General features: G+C 38.6%; 1 protein-coding gene across 1 annotated transcript; it reads right to left on the bottom strand.

Moving 5' to 3' along the window:
• Window positions 1–6724: 6724 nt before the first annotated feature.
• ankk1 (ankyrin repeat and kinase domain containing 1) lies at window positions 6725–14447 on the bottom strand. Its single transcript, XM_042414491.1, has 9 exons — window positions 14263–14447; window positions 13706–13988; window positions 13426–13577; window positions 13059–13108; window positions 11233–11388; window positions 9871–9995; window positions 9541–9574; window positions 8777–9017; window positions 6725–7766 (listed from the first exon to the last, which is right to left on the bottom strand). Exons 1-9 carry the CDS (start codon window positions 14445–14447, stop codon window positions 6725–6727), a joined length of 2268 nt encoding a protein of 755 aa, XP_042270425.1.
• Between the last annotated feature and the right edge of the window lie 1400 nt (window positions 14448–15847).

Consider the following 15847-nt stretch of genomic DNA (forward strand, 5'->3'; position numbering starts at 1 on the left):
ATAACAAGGTGAAGGCACCTTTAACTTTTTGTTGTGGGATATTCACAATAAATCCTTCCCCAATGGGGGCTGCAGTGCGATCCTTGAAACACATCAAATTCTTAAGCTTAGCTGAATCATGCTGTGTCATCATATACAGTATTTTTAAATGCTGTCCCATCTCATACAGTGCAGTAAATTTGTGTGCCTGCGTGCATGCTGTTTGACATGCCTGCATGCCATGCATAACTTGTACTACATAATGCAAAAGTGACTGAGGAGCCTGTTGGAAAGTGACAGGAAGTGAGCAGGAGCAGCAGCATTAACAGATGGTTTTGGAGGGGTGTTGTTTCAAGGGAAGAAGAGGCTTGTGATCAAACAATTCTTGTTCATCTGCAGAGGTTGGGTGTAATCTTTGTTGAAGCCTGAAGGACATGGGGTGAAGGCAAGAGGAAATGAAACAGATACATATCTGAGTGGTGTTTAATTCACTGTCAGTTCAGTCCTCCTGGCAGTTTGTCCAAGGAGAGAAGTGTTTGGACGTTATGATATTATGATCTCCAGTAGACACAGAGCACAATGTGTCATACTCCGAAAACCACGTCCATTGGAGGGGAAAGACCATCGGCACCATAATATACAACCAAAGGCTGAAACACTAACATAATGCCTGTAGCTAGCTAAAAACATTAGATTTCAGCATGTCAGAGGAATAATTTAGCACCCTATGTGTACCAGAGAGTAAAAAGTATATTGACAAACTCAGATTTGTCGGTCTATCTCAGTGTTCCTTCTCCTTATCTTGATTGCTTGCAAACATAATACTGCAGAGCTTTCTGATTTATCCACATTTCACTATAATACTGGTTGCATACTGTCAAAATGCTTTAGCTTAACTTACAGAAATATAGTTAGCCTAAAACTGACATTTGAATATTTGACTTACCAGAGACAAAATGCTTGCTGCACAGCTAGGCATACTCAGTGTCAGGATCACACAGTTTTCCCTTTCTTCCTGCTGATGCCTCACGTCTTATTGCCTGTATCCACGTTTCTCTTCTTAAAGGCTCAATTTTTCAGTTCAGCAGCTTATAAAAACTTAGTTCTGGGTTCTTTACTCTGTTGGTAGCGCATCCCCCCACACAGCAGTTTTTAGGCATTTTTCTGTTTGCTGGCAGATGTAAGTGACAAGGAGGCACCTTCACGCAATACAGAGTCAATGGAGAGCAATGAATTGTTTTCCCCTCCGGGGTGGGCGGGACTTAATTGTGCTCTTTGCTCTACAAGGGCAATATATCTTTGGCTGGTCTACAAAGTTCCTGTAATGCCCTGCATGACTTTTCTTTTTCTCTTTATTCATTTACTCATGATAAAGTTAGTGAACAAAGAAATTTAGAGACTGAAAACTCAACTATAGTAATACATTAACATACAATACCAGTAGTCAGAGGCAAGATACATGGGGCGCATTCATAAGGTTGGTTTTAATTGAAATGTAAAATGTAGTTCTTATTTGTTTATGATAAAACATAAAACATTAATTTCAGAATATTTCACTTGTACAATTTGAATTTTGACAGAAAATCCATCTCCTGAATTGAGAGATTGAAAACATGCTTCTCTTGAGTCATGAACACTTAGTAGTTAATCTTGCATAATTAAAAAGTTCCATAATTGCCTAACCCATGACTCCATCACAGTCTTGGGGAAGAAAACCTGAAAATAACTTTCAAATGATATTCATAATCATAATGACACACAATGTTCATTTTTTTGTAGCTTATCAAAAGCTACAAAGAAATGACTGCCTTCACCAGCTAATTAAGGTTTTAATTTAGAAATCTGACCACCATACTACTATAACTATCAATGATCATTTCACAGTCATTGAACCTTATGCTTGGCTTATGTTTGTTTCATGTCTTACTTGGAGGAACATCACAGTCTCCTCATCACTCCACATAGATCTGATGTTTTCATTTCTTCATTCGAAGCTTAGGTGATGTCTAAGTAACATGCCTGTTGCATTTCTTTTTCAATACATTTCCACCTCACACAACTTTTTAATTAAATTTTGTAGTGTTTCCACTCAGGTTTTTCGACGCAAATTGAAAATGTGCAAATTGCACTTAACATAACTGGAGACAACAGAGAACTAGAGCCTAACATGAGCCTAACACATGCAAGTGTAACTGTATTGCAGAAACTATTATTTCAATTGAATACCCAAGGGGCCTAAGGCCAAATAATAAACAAATAAGCTATATGGAGAATACATGTTTTATAGTAAGCTATATCACTTGTGTACTTGTGCTATATTTTATTTCTGTTACACTTTTTTTATAACTTATCCATTAAATTTGATTAGAGCTTTTGAGACAGGACACAAGGAACTCATGCACTATGTGAAATTGTGCAGGGGCAGTGCTGCACACAAAGCAATCATCAAATCTTTTGCTTTGTCTGACAACCAAAAATAACTTTCCTGCAAGTTTGCACAGACGACACTTTGAACCACAACTTCAGAGGACCGCTCTGCATTATGGCTGCTAACGTTATTGTTGCTAGCCTAATAACTATATGATATTGTATAGAGTTAGTGTTCAAAATGGCTTTTCACTTAAATGTAGTCAGGAATTTAAGATTCTTTGACCCACAAATGATTCTGAGGATAAAAAAAATGAAACAGTTGCCAAATCCTTACATCCTCTCAGAGTCGCTATGGATAACTTGTTATAAAAGACCTAAATAATTTTCATTGTCAAAGATAAAATGAAAGAGTGACAGGGGAGCATGAAATTGCACTCATGGACTTTATGATTTCTTTTACCAACCATTTATCTTAGCAGATATGGGAATACAGTCCTCCCCAGTGTGAGACACTGCCAAACTATGCAAAGTGTACTGTATAGTGTATTCAGATAGTGTAAAGTTACAGAGTAACTAGGGAGATAGCAGTGAGATATGCCATTAATCATTTTACAGGGACACAACAACACCAACGAAAGGATAATAAGAATACACTGGAGAAAACAAGGCCATTCAGTGGGAATAGTTCAATAGCTTATACTTATACTTAATAAATTCTGCTTCCTAGGAATAGAATATCATTTTAAAAAAAACTCAAAGAAATAATAAAGAATATCTATCTAGAGGCAATGTGTGTTGTGTCTTTTTGTAGGTTAGTTGTTCGAAGTGTTTCTGTGGTGAGAAAGAAAAACGCTTTAATTTTAAATGGAGGTTCACTGCAGTGAAAAAGAACAGTCACTTGCACAACAGCAAGCAACAACCTTAGGGATTAAGAGAGACTGACCTGGGGTGTTTTTCCACTGTCATATTATGAAGTGAGAGGTCGCTAAGAGATGACAGGGGCGTAAAATGTTTTCCATATCATCACTCTGGAAAAAAAATCACGCCTCAGGAGACTTGATGGATCACTCAATCAATTACCAAGGCAAGGACCAGAGATGCCCGCCTAGATGCCTGCTTGGCCCTGCTGAGATGGCACACCTGGGTCAATAGACACAGCTGTAATAGTCATGATTGCAGCTGCTTAACACCACAGGGCACAGCTCAATGGTGAGTTTAACCCTGCCGGGGGGGCTCTGCAGAGAGCATGTAATGGCTCTCCTCTGAGAAGCTAAATATACCGATAAGTAGCCAGATTACATCCTATCATTAAGACGAGAGCTGTGAGTGTCAGACAGACCTTCTTAACAGTGTGTCAGGGTTGTTTGATCTTGGTACAAAAGAAATAAATGTTTAAATCCTCATGCAAAGACAACATCTTCAGACTCCTCTCAAGCTTGGGTAAACAGGCTGCACAGTGTATAGAAGTTTAGGTAACATCAGACAACGAGATTAAACAGCTCATCCATTGCAGACCAATATCCAAATGATCGAATTGTGTAACTTGTTGAAAATACTATTACATATGTAAATTACTCCTGATGAGTTTTACAGGAAAGCCTTTGGAGCCTTTGGATGCAGCAACACATCTCTAATTTGAGTAGGTGGAAATACACCGTGGTGGGTTGTATTCTAGTCATACTGAACCGCAGTTATTGACTTCACTTGAAGCAATTATGAAGCAATGTTTCTCTTTAATTTAGTTTAAAAGAATTGTACAAGTTGATATTATTACATTGTGCAAAACATAAACAAGAGCATAAAGTGGAGTAGCATTTCAAAGCCTTTCATTAAGTAATTTATATTTTTTTATGAAAAATATAAATATAATACAGAAACAGTTATTAAAGAATATAGCAGAACATTGTGTCTCCACTAATTTAAGAAAATAAAACACATTACAGCTCTCCTCTTTCTTCCCTTAGCGTTTGTGGCACCAGCAACTTACATCACATTATCCTCTTCCTGCTTATCTCCGTGTTGGAAAATGAAATTAGTTTAGGCGCCTGTAAACCCAATTACTGGCTAATAGAAGGTATCCGATGTGTCACCGTATGGGTAAAAAGGTTGGAGCAGCACCATTGATTTCGGTAGGTCTGATTAGATGTTGGAAAAGTGAGTTTAATGTTTCAGCAACTGACATTACAAACAACAGTCTGGTTAAACACAAAGGCTCGTTTCAGTCGATCATTAGAAAGACAAAAACGCCGTTAGACAGGTTAGACAATGACACAGCTCTGTGGATTCCACAGATGCGTGTCATTCCCATCTGTTAAATCATCACCAGACTGTTTACTGTAAATAACAATCACATAAATGTGCTTTGCTTCCAATTTTTAAGACATTGAAGGCTTCATGAATTTCAAATAGGAGTTGCTGCCATAAAAAGGGCACATTCAAATATCAATCATCCTACCCAACCTGGAATTTACGGTGCCCTTCCAGAGAGCTTCATTTCATAATGTGATAGCTGCTTTTCAAACTCTAGTAGATAAAATATAGTGAGAGCAGGGTCAGCAGATAATTTACTTTGTGATATAAGCCATACAGTATGTCAATATAAATCAGGGTTTTGCTTATCGTAATCTAAGGCTCTAAGGCAGCCTGAGCAAGTGCAGCTTCCTGATAGCTGTCTAAAGAAATGATGATGATGAAAAAATTAATTGAGTGCAAGTGTCACAGGGAAAAACACATGACCAAAGACTTAAACTGTTAAAGTAACCTAAGCACTTTGTGAGACTACTTAAAGAGAAGGCTTTCTAGTGTATATGTTTAATTGTGAATCCACTACACTCAGCTTAGGCTAGTTAGGTACTTGAGGTTAGATGTTTGTCTAAGTCTGCATTTGCTCATTTTAACTACTTTTCATCAGTGGAATAGTTTTACGTAGATTCGAGATTCAAGACTCAATACCTTTATTGTCCCCAGAGGGAAATTGTTTGCACAGCAGTAGTATAACACAAGAAACATAGCATGAAAGAAAGACAATAGCAAACATAGAATGCATTAAAAAAAAAAAAACATGTTTAAAAGTCAAACTGCTGAAAGAAATTCACATTAAGTTATTGAGACTAGCTTTTTGATACTGAATTTACTAGAGTAAAAGCAGAGGGTAAAAAAGTGCTTGTATCTGTTTAATATGTTATCATGTGAACAGACAGAGGCAGCTGTGCTTTTAGAAAACCTCAAACTCAGCCCAGTTTGAGTCCAACTTAACTCTGCTCAGTTCATTTACAGTAATTTGATGCAGCTCGACTCCCAATCCACCATCAGAGTTGGTCGCTTGCAGTTCCAAGGAAAACCCTGTGAACATGTAGATCAATACAGTTCCACAATCCATGCATTTCATTTCAATTTAATGAGGTGTCACTGTGGTAAATGACTGTTGCATAAGCTGGGCAGTGCTGTCTACAGTCTGCAGGGAATGACTGATAATCAGAGGTATCTTCTACGATCCCCTTTGCCTTCCTGTAATGCATTTATACATTTATAATTTGAAATGTGCTGCAGAAAGATTTAAATGGTGCCAATAACAGTAATCATGGATCTAATTCTGTCATCTGTATTTTTTACCAGATTATTAGACACACAGTGCCCTCATAAAGTGCGACAGGTTTAATCAAATTAATGCCTCTATAAGTCATTATAACAGCAGCTCTTTTATATTTTCATTTTCATCCACATGTGGCAGCAACATTGATTCAATTCACATATAAGAAGCCAGCAAGGTGGTTCAAAGAGAAGATATGTGTTTTATCATTATAGTCTACTTCACCTGATTCTGACCCCATGTGTTAGCTCATTGCTATTTTCCACTATGACCCTGTCGAATCTTACAGACTTTATGTCACTATTTTCACTAGAAATGCTTGATTTGGCATCAGAAAATTGACTTATATGCTACTTCTGTTGTAACTTAAAGAAAGGTAGCTACTGGCAAAACTAGGCCAAAAGTTCATTTATTTGTAAATCAAAGAACATGTTGATTATATAATGATGTAGAAATTCTAAATTGCATAGTATTACATTTTTTAGGAAATAAATGTATGAAAAATGGAGAGGAAATTAAATGTCACAGTATTCTTGAGTATACTTGACTAATATAGAAAATAGTCTTTGTGAATCTTACTTTTAAGTGTGTGTATAATGTAATAATGGAGCTATAATTGTACATTTCTAAAAATAATAAAACATTTAAAAATCCATTCAAAACCTGCTTTTAAGTAGCTTAAGGGTCCTACTCAAAGGGAGGATATTATTCCAGCTGTGCCACTGACATTTTCATTGTACTGTAATGTTTCTGTTCATGTTGCTCTCGCCAAAACTAGAGTCATGGTCAACATCCCTTCTCTAATAGTTGGACTATTTCCAATTTTTCACACCTCTGGGCCACCTTCAGGGCTGTGGATCCAGAAGAGTCCAGCAGAGTCTTGTCTGCTCCATTCAGCAGTAGAGCCTTCACAATAGGCACACAACCATGCTGGGCGGCCAGGTGTAAGGGTGTCGCCTTTCCTGAGTTTACTGCATTCACATCTGCATGATATGATATCAAGTGGAGGACACTTGGGAAACTAACACTGGTACAGGCTACATGTAGTGGTGTCCATCCTTCACTGTCCTCTGTCACATTCGGATCAGCTTTGGCTGCCAGGAGCTTTGCCACCACTTCTCCCTCGCTCTGGTGGCAGGCTAGGTGGAGCGGGGTCCATCCATTCTCACCTCTAGCGTTCACACAACCGCCCTGACACTGCAACTGGTCCACGGTGGCTTCATGTCCCCTCAGGGCAGCCAGGTGCATGGGAGTCCAGCCTTGGAGGGTCCTGGATTCTGGGCTGCCCCCGTTTGACAATAGCTGCCTGCATATGCCTGTATGACCCCTCAGAGCTGCCAGGTGTAGTGGAGCGTATCCTCTGCTGTCTGCACTGTCAATACTCGCCCCACTTTTCACCAACTGTCTGACTAATCTGTTATGGCCTTCGTCGGCTGATAAGTGAAGAGCAGTGGAGAGAGAGTGGTCATTGGCGTTGGGATCTGCTCCCTGAGAAAGGAGGAGCTTGGCAATATTCAGATGCCCATAAGCGGAAGCTAGATGGAGCGGCGTCCTCCCTTGTACCTTCTCCCTTTCCCCAACTGCTTCACCTGACAGTCGTGAAAGCAGCAGGCGGACTACTGTTTCATGTCCGTTCTGGCAGGCCAGGTGGAGGGGCATCCAACCGGCTTTTTCACGGGCATCTGCCACCGCTCCTTTGTCCAGCAGAAGACGGACAGTCCTGTCATCGCCGTTCTGAGCAGCAAAATGAAGCGCTGTCCACTGGTCCTCATCTCCCTGGGTGGCATCTGCCCCATGTTCCAGCAACAAAGGGATGATGTCATGAAGCCTGTAAAATAGAGGTTTCATATTTAGTGTACTATGTAACATTTAAAGGAATAGTTCAGGAAATAAAAATGTTCACTTTTTTGCTGAGAGTTAAATGAGAACATCAATACCGTTCTCATGTCTGCAACAGGGTTTGAGTCAGAGTGCCCCTCTGCTTCCACTTTAAAACATAAAATGTCCCGTCACCACAACCTCCCTACACCCGATTGTCCCAAATACATTAACGAGCAGAATCAAAGCTGATAGCGTACGTCTACTTTTTTTAATTTTATAAGCTGTATCAACATTTATTTCATAAGTTAGCCAAACTACAAACAGAAATTGTTGGCTACTAAATACTGACTTGACTGCACTCACCGACCAACAGCTAACGTTAGCGCTAGCAGATCAACAGTCAGAATCTCTTATCCTTTTATGTAGAACAAATAAATAAAGAGTACTTTGTGGCAACAGATATTTTCTCATCTAACTTTTGATGTGGAAAAATGCAAGTTCATTCTGTCTGTTTGTTGGATTGACCTTGTGTAACCTTAGTGTCTACATGCTGTTTTCTTGTGATGGAAGGTTATAGATAGGTTACTCCCTCTGCACCCTAACCACAGTCCTGGTTTGAACTTGATAAAACAGGAACTGTATGCAAGTTCTCAAGAAACTGTTGTGAAACAATCCTGCCTTTACATGCTCACTTACTTGTATAAGAATGGGGATACTGAAAGGAATTTTTTGCTCTTGGCTGTAGTTTGAGCCCATGTGCAAATGCTTTAATAAATACCAGAATAAATACCAGAAAGACAGTTGTTGTGTTTGTTCTCAATAATGTACAGAAATTCCCACAACACTCTCTGCGAATAGTCCCCAAAATGTTGAACTATTCCTTTTACTTTGAACTGATAGGCAGAAATAAATTTGGTTAGCCTCAGAGCTGCAGACATGTTCAAGATAGCCAGCTGCTAGCACAAAACATTTTCTTATGTAAGTTGTAATAAGTAGTATGTGTTTCCTTATACACACCTGTGCAGAACGGCAATAATAAGAGGAGTGTAACCCCTGGCAGTGGTACAGTTGACTTCAGCACCCAGGCTCATGACATGCTTGACACTCTCTGCATCCCCGCTGGCTACTGTGAAGTGCAGGAGGCTCTTTCTACCTGAAAACTGTGTGCATACGTGCTCTCTTTTCACTGACTGTCTGAAACTACCAAAGTCCTTCTTTGACAGGAGGGAGAGAATGCCATCCTTGCCATGTTGGTCATCTGAAAATGAAAGCAAAGGGCATTATTTGAGAGAAAAAGGCTTCAGAAATTGTGAATATAGGTTACAGGAACTATGTTTTATGAATTTTGCTTCATCAAAGTTGAGTTTACTCATTCTACTGTGAGGTACATAATGGCAGAAAGTCAAAGTCACTTTCTGGAGGCATTTTAACCTTGTCAATATTTTCTGCTACTGTGAAATTGTTATTTTGTGCATTAGTGTTTGAACAAGTGCACCAATACTTTTTATTTTTAAGGGAAAGTTGCAATAAAAGGATCAATAAGAATGTATTGTGAATCATCTCTTCAATAATCTATTCTAATGTTTCAGAGAGGGAGGATCCAAAAAGCTGAATGTTTCTTTTATTCTCTTTCTTACATTGATATATGACTCTGCTTCTCAGTACTAAAGGTAATATTAAAAATGTGACAGCACTGTAAATAGCACTTTTTAAATGTCAGGCCTCCGGGCTTTATACTGCATTGAACACAATTTCCCATCCTTCTCTTCCCATGTATTTACCTGAGGGAAGGTCAGGCATCTCAGGCAAAGCAATCTGAAATTGAAAAGAAAGAAAGAAAATACTTCAAAAGTTATTAGCTGTGACATCAATCTTCAGTGGTTAATACTAATATGCACATCATTAATATCAATCAGTTTGTGAGAATGGACGTTAAAGGGTATGAATGACTCAACAGTTGAACAGCCACTGTGTTAATGACTGGATACATAATATGCCCTGTCTGCACAGAATATTGCAAAGTATTTGTGTGTACTTTTCTCTTTCTGTGCTGAAGAACATACACCTTACTACTATAGTATCATGAAATATATGTTTCAAGCAGAACTAACTTTATGTATGGGAGAAACCAGCCAGGGGTAATTTGATTCCTGTCTATTGTCACCATTTTTGTGACACTGGATTGGTCCTGGGATCTTCAGGACTTCACTCAGAGCCTCCGTTTTCTTCACAATGTCTGCAAACAAAACAGCAGTCAAGAACTGTTCTGAATTTGCCTAATTACACAAATGTATTCCTACGCTTGCAGCTCTAAAACCCAGTGGGAGCTTTTCATAATTGTAACACTACAGAGAACGAACCGTCATGCATGACTAACGGGTAAATTCTTTCATAGATACGGTAATAATACTATAGCACTGAGTTTTTGAGAACATCTCACATTGGAATAGCTGTTGTGTATGAATAAACATGACACCAATTTATATTCATTAACATGATTTCTCAAGCCATAAGAGCTTGTCCAAACAAAGGTGATCCACTTGTGTAAATAATTTGATCTCATTGGAATGTATGCATTTCACTCGGGCATTACATGCAGAGTGAACACATGACTACTTGTTGACTATTGGCTTGATAATAATAACAGACAAGGCCCAAGGGGAAAATGCGACTCGTTCGTTCTATTTTGTTTGTGCTCATCTTCTTGGTGGAAAAATCTAAAGAACTGGTACCTACACCATGTGGATCAAAAGAGGGACAAGTGCCAAATGTCTTTCATGGCTACATATTAAAACACTAATGTTTCAACAGGATATCAAAATGTCTGTTTTTTCCTTGACACTCTCGTTTTTTCCTCAATCATTTTTACAGAAAAAAACATGTTCACCCGATGTTGCCATTCTCAAAAAGGGAAAATAATTCATATAGTTACAGCACATCTCAGCAACATTTCAGACTCAAATATTGATTTTAATGAGATGTTAAAATGACAAAAGCAATTAAACATGACATTTAGACAATTGTGACAAATCATCTCTCTATGGATGCAGCCAAGATATTAGTGCATACTATGATCCTTTCCCACAAGTACTTTGTTGCATCTTAAGGGCTGATTCAGGATATAATAATTAAAACCCTTAAAAAGCCCTTAAAATTCTGGTCTCATGTCATTATTGCTAGAGCTTAGAAAATTTGATTTCTATTCAAACGTGTGTCTTGTGTATAGAAGATTTTAATTAACATGGACCACTGAACAGGTCTTATAACACCACTAAATCTTATCTGCCTCAAGAGTACTGCTCTTTTTCATCACAGTGCATTTGGACAGTCAGCTTTTTTCTGTTAAAGCCACAACTCAGTAACTCTTGGGAACTCAGTGAATGACCTCAAGAGTTACAGTTCCTTCGCGAGCTTTAAATACAAATTAGAAAGTTGGCTGAAAACAATTCAACTCAGCAATTAAGCATTTGCACCTAAGAACTGGGGCCTCTTCCTGTGATCCTGGTCCCAGCACTGCTTCATGATGCTGATCATCTGATCACACTCTCGTGGCTTCTGTTCGGGAAACATCTCCATGCAGGGTCTCTTACCATGTGACACCTGTAAGAGCACTGTGGTCATGCTGCTCCCTGGGTCCACAGAACAGACGCCAGACAGGAGATTCAAAACATTTTGTCAATGGGGCAAGCAAATTATATTGTGTGTTTATGAGAATATTCTTCCTCCACTACAAAATCATGTGACAGCATTACATATTTTATGCAACATTTTTACCAGTTTGTCATGTGGCCGTTTAGGTTATGGTTATGTTTAGGTAAGTTAAACATTAAATATTTTGGTTAGGGAAATGGTTTTACATGAAAAGGTTCACGAACAGTTAAATTAATATGAAGGTTTTAAGAAAGTATTTGAATTCTGTACTTAATTAAAAGTAGTAATAGCAGTCTGTAAAATGTCATACACTGAAATATTAAGTTAAGTAAAAGTATGCAAGTATGTAAGAATTTAGATAGAATTTCACTGTTGACGTTTGTTGAGGTGGAGCAAATTTTAATAACTCTGTGTACTGTTAGTTTAATCTATAACAATGCATAACCATTATATAAGCACATTGTGAAAAGGTTGCTCCTCTCCCTTTTCACTGAACCCTGGTTTCCAACATTACTGGTATTTTGTGTATAAAATCACTAATTTCAGTCCAATGTTTCTGTTAATGTATCAGTCATGTTACACAAATAATGGCACAATGTTGTAATTTGTTATTTCAGTCCTGCTGTCATTGTTGTTTGAGAGTTATGTGATGGTCAGGCAGATGCTGCTTAATCGGTGACAGTGACAACAGGTGTGCGTCACTAGGTGCACTAAGTCAGAGTCACTAGGCTGTGTCAAGTTTGCGTAGGAAGGATAAAACTGTTCTGTAGTAAATTACATTCTGTGTAATTTGGTGCACTCATGGCTGTGCATGTGTCCCCATAGAAAATTGTGATTGTCAGCAGTATCAGAGAAATTCTACATCGATGTTGTTCTATATGCTTTGAAAGTTTTGTATCAGTCTAGCTCATCCTATGATAACCTGAGATGGTATGTTCCAGTTAGAAGCGGCAGAGAAGGTGAAAAACCAGTCACTGGTCAGCTGTGATGAGTGAGGGAAGAGAGTAGGTGATATCTTGCTGTGAGGCTGCAGATTTGTTTGTTCCTTGCTTAGCTTATTTTTGTTGAATTTCCCAAGGTTCATTTTTCCCTGTTTCATTAATATTTTAGTTAAGAACATCACCTTTTTTGCACATACTCCTGCCTGCTGTCCTGCTTCATCAATACTGCTTTAAAAGTCAAACATCATCTGCCCTTTAAATGGGGTGGCAGCACTACACTCATCATATATTTTGTATGAAATAGTTTGGTAAAGCTTATTATAGCTGTCAAGTAAATGTAGTGAAGTGAAAAGAACAATATTTCCCTCTGAACTGTAGTGAAGACAAAGTATGAAGTGGCATTAAAGTGGAAATACTCAAGTACAATACAGGTACAGTATCTGAAATTCGTACTTAAGCACAGTAAATGTAGTCAGTAAAATTCCACCACTGCTCATGGGAGAAAAAATGTCATAAATTCATTTCACTGTGCAAAAGCAATTGTGAAAATAATCTAAGAAACACTTAGATGAAAAGAGCTTCACTTATATGTTGTTTAAAGTGAGAATATTTTGTTGCATGACCTTTGCCAGACTCCTTGCTGAAGAAACATCTATACATCTATTTAATTTGAAGCTGTGATGCATTTCTAATGAATTAATTCTTACCTGCATATGGTTTCTGCTGTGTCAGAATCTCCCACATCACAATTCCAAAGCTGTAGATCAAAGCAGAAAGAAGAACTTCAGTCCTTATTTCCCATTTTTATCTATGCTGATCATTTTTATGAATGACAGTGCAAAATGAAATTGTTTTTGTTCTATAAAAACATAATTCTTTAAAGATAAAGGGTATGAAAGAGTGAGTCAGACACAGGTAAAATAAATAGAGTATGGCCCTGTGACTTGTGATGGAGTTAAATTATATACAGTAGAGAGCAAGGTTACACTATGTGAATTATGGATTGTGCACTGAATCAGAGACAAAGAAGTGACTCTGACGGTGCAATTTTCAAAAATGACCTTGGCAAGTCACCTGTAAACATCAAAGGTAGCTCCTGGAGGATCAGGGCACTGAGTGAAGGTCTCTGGAGGAATGTAACTTATGTTCCCTCTTGCTGTCAGATGCTCCATGAATAACTTCTTGTTCATTCCCTCCTCCCAGTGGATTAAACCAAAATCTGAAATCTTTGTGCATGGAGTATTGTGAACTAGTCAAGGATTAACATACATCACTCAGCAGAGCTCACAAATGTCAAGAGATCATTGTAAGCATTTACAGACTCATCATGCTGTTTTCTATGAGTTTCACTGACCTTGACATGGAGATGATCGTCTAGTAGGATGTTGGACATCTTGAGGTTAAGATGGAGAAGTGGAGGTTGCATGCTGTGGAGGAAATTCATACCCATGGATGCCTCATGAATCATCTGGAACTTCTTTGGCCACATCAAAGTGTGACTGGCTAGGAGATTGTTCAGTGATCCATTACTCATGTACTCCATCACCATGGCAGTTGCATCACTGCACACGCCGTAGATGGATACGATGTATTTGAATTTCACTGCGGCTATGTTGGATGCTTCATCAATTATTCTCCTGTGAAGGAAAAAAATAATCTTCAGTGAAGGAGCTTTGGGCATTACATAGGTATTTTAAACTTTGACCACTGGGAACATTTTTTCCTTTGTCAAACATGTAATACTAATGAATACAAAGATTAATGAAACCAAAAGATCTTTGTTAAGTTTAATATTATTTAGTACACAATTTAGCCAATATGCTAAGAAATTGGTGTAAATTCAGGCAGTTGCTTGTATCTAACTGTAGGATTATAGGCAATTTGTGCTATGTTTCATAGTTTAAGTCCCACCTGTAAAAGTTGTTTGCACACAAGGTTGTATCAAAGCTTTTCAGGGCACATTTTTCCCGCCAGAGCTTGAGCTTGACTTGGTACACCTGACCAAATCTGCATTCTGCCACTTTAATCCAGTCGGCCTCAAAGTCGTCCTTCTTGAAGTTCCTGAACTGCCCGGGGGATCCATCAAGGCAATCCATGAGATCTTCTCTGACACAAGCCCCCCTACAGCACACTCACTGTCTAATCCTACACATAAACAGGGTTTATCCTCCAGATCAACATCGATCAGTAGCACCACAGGAGCTTCGCTGTCTCACGCAGGGTGAGAGAAAGTTGTAGAACATGGATACACATTAGAATCAGTGGCAGCTGGCTGGGTGAAAGGCATGTGGATTCACAAATGGTTGATCTGTGGGAGGAGTTTTGGCAGGGAACCTGTTTGCACTGCAATGTGGCAAAACCGGTTTTTAGCTACCGGTACTGCTGACCTATATTTCAGTCTTCCAGGCATAGTGTATGCCTTCTTAACTTAACCCTCCAATTCCAGGATTGACTCACATTCCATCTGAATCGAAAACTGAGCAATTCCTGAGAAATGTAGGGAGTCATCACTAATGGAGTATCACTTATGATGGTTGATAAACCCATTGTAATTTGGGTCTGTATATATAGTAAATGAACTGTTAAATGAGCCATCGACTTCTATCAAACTGCACTTTAACAAGGCACTTAACCCCCAGCAGCTCCAGATGAACGGCTCACTGGTCTGCAATTTGAGTTTGAGAATTCTGGTTAACATCAGGTTGTGTGTGTGTGTGTGTGTGTGTGTACAAGGTATTCAATCGTGTTGTGGGGACATAAATCTATTCTTTCTAACGTGGGGACTCAAGAAGACTTGCCAAGGTTAGGGTTAGGGTAAGGCAAGTAGTGGTTAGGGTTAGGGTTAAAGTAAGAAATTAATGTAAATCAATGTAATGTCCATGGAAGTGAATGAATAAATGAATGAATAAATGAAAGAACTTAGTTTAGATAGCACCTTTCATGCACAGAGTGCAGCTCAAAGTGCTTTACAATTCAGCAGCAAGTTCAAACAAGATTAGGTCAAAACCTAGGCTGCGTTCCATTAGTTGTTCCACTTCTCATTCACTTCCCCTCAGCACTTAGTAGGACGTAATAGCACAGAGGCCACTTGGAGAGCAGAGGGAAAGTGGGCGGGGGAGGAGCGGGGGATGTAAATGGAATGCAATTGCCTTTGCAGTCAGTAGTTTCAACCTAATGAGGTCCCGTCTCTTCTTCTGACCCTTAAATACCATAATAACATAAACACTATTGCATCGCCTAACATTACTATCATGTGAAAATGGTGTGCAAAACAGCACAATTCAGCAACATGAAATTGTAACATCCTAGTGAAGTAATTGCCGAAAAAGCAAATTCCTTAGCAAGACAAACATTTAATTTCGACATGATTACTCTGATTATCTGGATATTGTTACTTACAGTTGTAGATTGTTTGCTCAGAAAGTTTTGTTCCAATCAAAAACATCTGTTTTCATTTTATTTATTGCAAAACTGAACAATAATAAACATCAATAGA

The sequence above is a fragment of the Thunnus maccoyii genome, chromosome 6 (genome assembly GCF_910596095.1).
Source record: "Thunnus maccoyii chromosome 6, fThuMac1.1, whole genome shotgun sequence".
Classification (NCBI taxonomy): domain Eukaryota; kingdom Metazoa; phylum Chordata; class Actinopteri; order Scombriformes; family Scombridae; genus Thunnus; species Thunnus maccoyii.

What these genes read in the sequence shown, in the direction of transcription:
- ankk1 (XM_042414491.1), bottom strand. Translation starts at nt 14,447, where the DNA reads ATGGATTGCCTTGATGGATCCCCCGGGCAGTTCAGGAACTTCAAGAAG. An exon ending in ACGATCATCTCCATGTCAAG is followed by an intron (nt 13,578 to 13,705) that starts GTCAGTGAAACT and finishes CCATGCACAAAG; the next exon opens with ATTTCAGATTTTGGTTTAAT. An exon ending in GAAGAGGCCCCAGTTCTTAG is followed by an intron (nt 9,996 to 11,232) that starts GTGCAAATGCTT and finishes TTTTGTTTGCAG; the next exon opens with ACATTGTGAAGAAAACGGAG.